This window comes from Camellia sinensis, chromosome 14 (genome assembly GCF_055761805.1).
Source record: "Camellia sinensis isolate YWXY chromosome 14, ASM5576180v1, whole genome shotgun sequence".
In the NCBI taxonomy this organism is placed as follows: domain Eukaryota; kingdom Viridiplantae; phylum Streptophyta; class Magnoliopsida; order Ericales; family Theaceae; genus Camellia; species Camellia sinensis.
Genome location: NC_138974.1, coordinates 94,878,088 through 94,882,556, shown reverse-complemented (window position 1 = coordinate 94,882,556; position 4,469 = coordinate 94,878,088). Strand labels below are relative to the sequence as shown.

Genomic DNA, 4,469 nt, shown 5'->3' with positions numbered 1-4,469 from the left:
CCTCGCGACCGGTGTGCCACGATAGACCGGTCAATACCAGCCCGGCCCATGAGCATCACCCCTCTGCCCCTTTGTCAAGGGGCAGTCCGGTGGGGCATAGCGCGGTTGAGTGCCTGTAGTGATAGTTCTTCGCGGGAGATAGGCCGGTCGTGGTACTGCGATCAGGTGTGCCACCTGGGCCAATGGCACGAGGGGGAGGACATCTGCTCCACGCATGCCTCAATACCGTTAGACAGTTCTACGTATACTGGTGGGAGGACTAAGCCTGTACACGCGTAAGGTGGTGAGAGGCGAGCACTGCCACCTGTCTTGGGAAGGACAGCAGAGGTAGTGCGTGCACAATCTTGAGGCTGCATGGCCAGCCTTGAAATAGGGAGGAGGACGAACGTTAGAGGTACGCAACTTCTCCCCCAAAAAGAAAATACTCTCTCTCTATCTGTCTTCTCCTTCCTCAAGTGGATTGACTTGATCGTCGGAGGGTCTATCCGGCACACCACCGCCGGGAAACTCACATATTTTGTGTTACCAGGTAGACGCTGTCAAGAGAAGCTTGGAGTACAAGGAGTACGGAAAGCAGAGGATATTTCGCTCCCGTACAATTGGCGCCGTCTGTGGGAATTCTTTGATACTCAACCCTTGTTCTTTTAGCTTCTTCAACCATTTCCATGGCCAACAACGGCGAAGCCCCACTGTCCGTCGTCGATGGCGTCACACCTGAGTACATCCGCTTGAGAGAAGGTCCTCTGAATATTCCAGTCATGGCGAGCCTAGAGACTCCTTCGCGAAGTACGCGAGACAAACGCGGGAGGAGTACTGATCGCTCGCAGAGTCCTGAGGGCCGCCGATGCTGGGGGGAGTCCCATGCGCAGCGCCTGGAGCACAAACTCAAGGACCAAGATGCCGTCATTCGCAAGATGGCAGCGGAGATGGAGCTGCTAAAGCGCCAGATTAAAGGGAATGGTGTTGCTGGAGAGGGCAACCTCAGTGAGCGCACCCCGTCCCCTCATTGTAGCAGTCGCCGCCAGGGGAGGACTCACTCTCTCTCCATCACCAGGAACTATGGGGTTGGAGGTTCCGACCAAGGAGAGGGCAGGTCCCTCTCCCGCGACAGCACCTACCGCCCTTTACGCCCGACACCGACGTCGGGATCCTCTTTCTCCACATGTTCCAGGGACTTGAGGGATGTATTGGAGGAGAGGGCGCGCCGTCGGGAGGCTCAGAGAGTGCCGACATTGCAGAGGTTAAGTGCTCCAGTTCGTTACAGTGAGGAAGTGGCGATGCCAGCTCCCAAAGTGATGGCCCCTGCCCTGGTGGACAAAGAGCTGGCGCGACTTACAGCCACGCCGCTGTCTCCAGAGATTGAGAGTACGCCACTCTCCGTCGGATTCCACCAGCCAAAGTTCACTTTGTACGACGGCAAGACGGATCCATACATGCATGTGAGCCATTACCGGCAAGTAATGGCTGGACACTGGCGGAATGACGCCTTGATGTGCCTCATATTCCCAACAAGCTTGGGAGAGCTGGGTTTGAAATGGTTCGAAAGGCTCCCGGAGGGGAGTATTGAGGGGTGGCAGCAACTAGCGGAAGCCTTCATCACCAGATTCAAAACCAACACACGAACGCCGAAGGAGGTCGACCATCTCCTGGCCGTCAAGATGGAGTCTGGATGTTCGTTGAAGGCATACAATGCAAAATACTGAGAAACTCACAATGAGATCCTCGACTGCCCCACCAATATAGCGATCACTCAGTACAAACGGGGTCTCCCAGTCAGACATAGGCTGCGAGATTCACTCACGATGCATCAACCCACAACCATGGAGTCATTGATGCAGCGGATCAATGAGCACATTTGTGTGGAGGATGATGCCGCCTCCGCGACCGAGAAGGCTAATCCAGTCGCGGCGGACAGAAGGGTTGCAGGAAAAGTTCACTCGGTTGGGCAGGAGGATAACCGCCCAAACAACCGGTCGAAAGACAAGCGCCATGGTTCAAACCGTGATGACAGAAACAAGGGCCGCCGAAACGACGGGGCTGACCCTCCCCGTGATGCAGCGGAGGATGCCAAAAGAAAATTGAAGGTGTTGACTGGGATCACCATGGTATTTAAAATCCCCATCTACCGCATTTTGAGCGAGATTCGAGGTGAACCCTTCGCCCGTTGGCCGGCCAAGTTGGGGAGTGCGCAGAGGGGCTTCAATTCAAAATATCGCTGCACCTTTCATGAAGAACGGGGGCACCGAACAGAGGACTGCTTGCCGCTCAAACAACACTTAGAGGAGTTGGTGGCGGTGGGGCATCTTGACCAATACATAGATGGGGGCATCAAGGCCACGCCAGCGGACCAAGCCAAGCCAAACGGCCTGGCCGCCCTAGAGGCGCCCCCGCAAGGTGTAATCAACGTCATCCACGGTATCGTTGAACCGGCCAGGGTTTGCGAGCTGAGAGGGATGATCAAGAAGGCCGAGCACATGAGGGAAGTGCTCTCTGTTCAGCCCGCTGTGAAGAAGGGAACGACCGAAGAAAGGGATATCCTTTCATTCTCAACCAAGGACTTGAAAAGAGTTCAGATGCCGCACAATGATGCTTTAGTAGTCACTCTTCGCATCAAAGACTTTGACATCAAGAGAATCTTGATCGACCAGGGGAGTTAGGTAGAAATTATGTATTATGACACGTAATGAAGTTGGAGGACAAGGACTTGGCCCCCGCAACGTCCCCTTTGGTCAGCTTCAACTCGCAGCCAGAATGGCCAATCGGAAAGATTATTTTGCCGGTCAAAGCGGGATCGGTCGTAAAGCAAGTAGAGTTCTGGGTGCTTAAAGTTCCATCAACTTACAACTTGATCTTAGGCAGGGGTTGGCTGCACGCCATGCAAGCAGTTGCTTCGACCTTCCACCAAGTCATGCGCTTTTCGGCACCAAGCGGACAAATAGAGGAAGTTTGGGGGGACCAGGTGATGGCGAAACAATGCTTTGTTACGGTAAATGGCAGCCGAGCGGCCAAAGGGTTTGTCCAAATGATTGAGGGGCCCGAGGGTAAAGAGGTCCTTGAAGACGTAGGAAGAAAGGCCGAGGAAAAGTCGGTCGAAGATTTGGTAGAAGTGCGCATTGACGAGAACAATCCAACTAAATTCTTCCTCTTGGGATCATACTTGTCTAGCGCCGAGCGGATGGATTATGTCAACTTCTTGGTTTCCAATTTGGAGGCCTTTTCCTGGATGCCTTACGACATGCCTGGCATCGACCCGAGCTTCATTTGTCATCAGTTGAATGTCTTCCCTAATGCACGGCCAGTCATTCAAAGGACGCGCTGCTCAGCCTTGCACCATGCTGAAGTGGTCGCAGAAAAAGTAAAGAATTTGTTGGAAGCTAGGGCCATAGAGGAGGTACAGTACCCTCGGTGGATATCCAACACGGTGGTTGTTCCGAAGAAGAACGACAAGTGGCGAGTCTGCGTTGACTACAAGACTGTCAACCGAGCTTGCCCCAAGGATAGCTTTCCCTTCCCACGAATTGACCAGCTGGTGGACTTAATCGCTGGCCATCAGAGGTTTAGCTTCTTGGACGCATATCGCGGCTACCACCAGATAGCCATGTACAAACCGGATAGAGAGATCACGTCGTTCACAACCCCCAGAGGCTTATATTGCTACAAAGTCATGCCGTTTGGACTAAAGAACGCCGGGGCGACGTTTCAGAGGATGGTAATGAAGATGTTCGCTCCTCTTCTGGGCCGAACAATGGAGGCCTATATCGACGACATGGTGGTGAAGAGTAAGGAGAAGTCTCAACACCTCGCCGACCTTGCAGAGATGTTCGCCATACTTAAGCTCCACAAGCTTCGTTTGAACGCCACAAAGTGCGCCTTCGGAGTTGGCACCGGCAAGTTTCTGGGTTTTCTGCTCACAAATCGAGGGATTGAAGCTGACCCATCACAGATCAAGGCCATACAAGACCTGGAGCGTCCCAACTCCATGAAAGACATGCAACATCTTGCCGGGATGGCAGCCGCGTTGAACAGATTTATCAGTCGGTCTTCTGATCGTTGCAGGCCCTTCTTTAAAACTCTGAAGTCCAAGTTCTTCTAGGACGACGAGTGCGACCGCGCACTAGTAGACCTGAAAGCATATCTCTCCTCAGCCCTTATTTTGGTCACACCTCAGCCAGGTGAGGAGTTGTACCTTTACTTGGCTGTCTCTCAACACGCAGTCAGCGCGGTATTGGTGCGTGCTGAAGGCATCCAGTACCTACCGATCTTCTATGTAAGCAAGACTCTTCTCCCAGCCAAAACGAGATATCTGCCCTTAGAGAAATTGGCACTGGCCCTAATGATGACGTCAAGAAAGCTGGCACACTATTTTCATGCCCATACAATAGTTGTGTTAACCGAGTTCCCGCTTAAAGTGCTTTTTGAAAAGGCAGACTTCACTGGGAGAATTTTGAAATGGGCCGTGGAATTAGGAC

At 53.1% G+C, this 4,469-nt stretch overlaps 1 protein-coding gene across 1 annotated transcript; it reads left to right on the top strand.

Annotated features, from left to right (window-relative positions):
* The first annotated feature begins 2,683 nt into the window (after nucleotides 1–2,683).
* LOC145807198 (uncharacterized) lies at nucleotides 2,684–4,093 on the top strand. Its single transcript, XM_082905141.1, has 2 exons — nucleotides 2,684–3,391; nucleotides 3,527–4,093. Exons 1-2 carry the CDS (start codon nucleotides 2,684–2,686, stop codon nucleotides 4,091–4,093), a joined length of 1,275 nt encoding a protein of 424 aa, XP_082761267.1.
* Nucleotides 4,094–4,469: the final 376 nt, after the last annotated feature.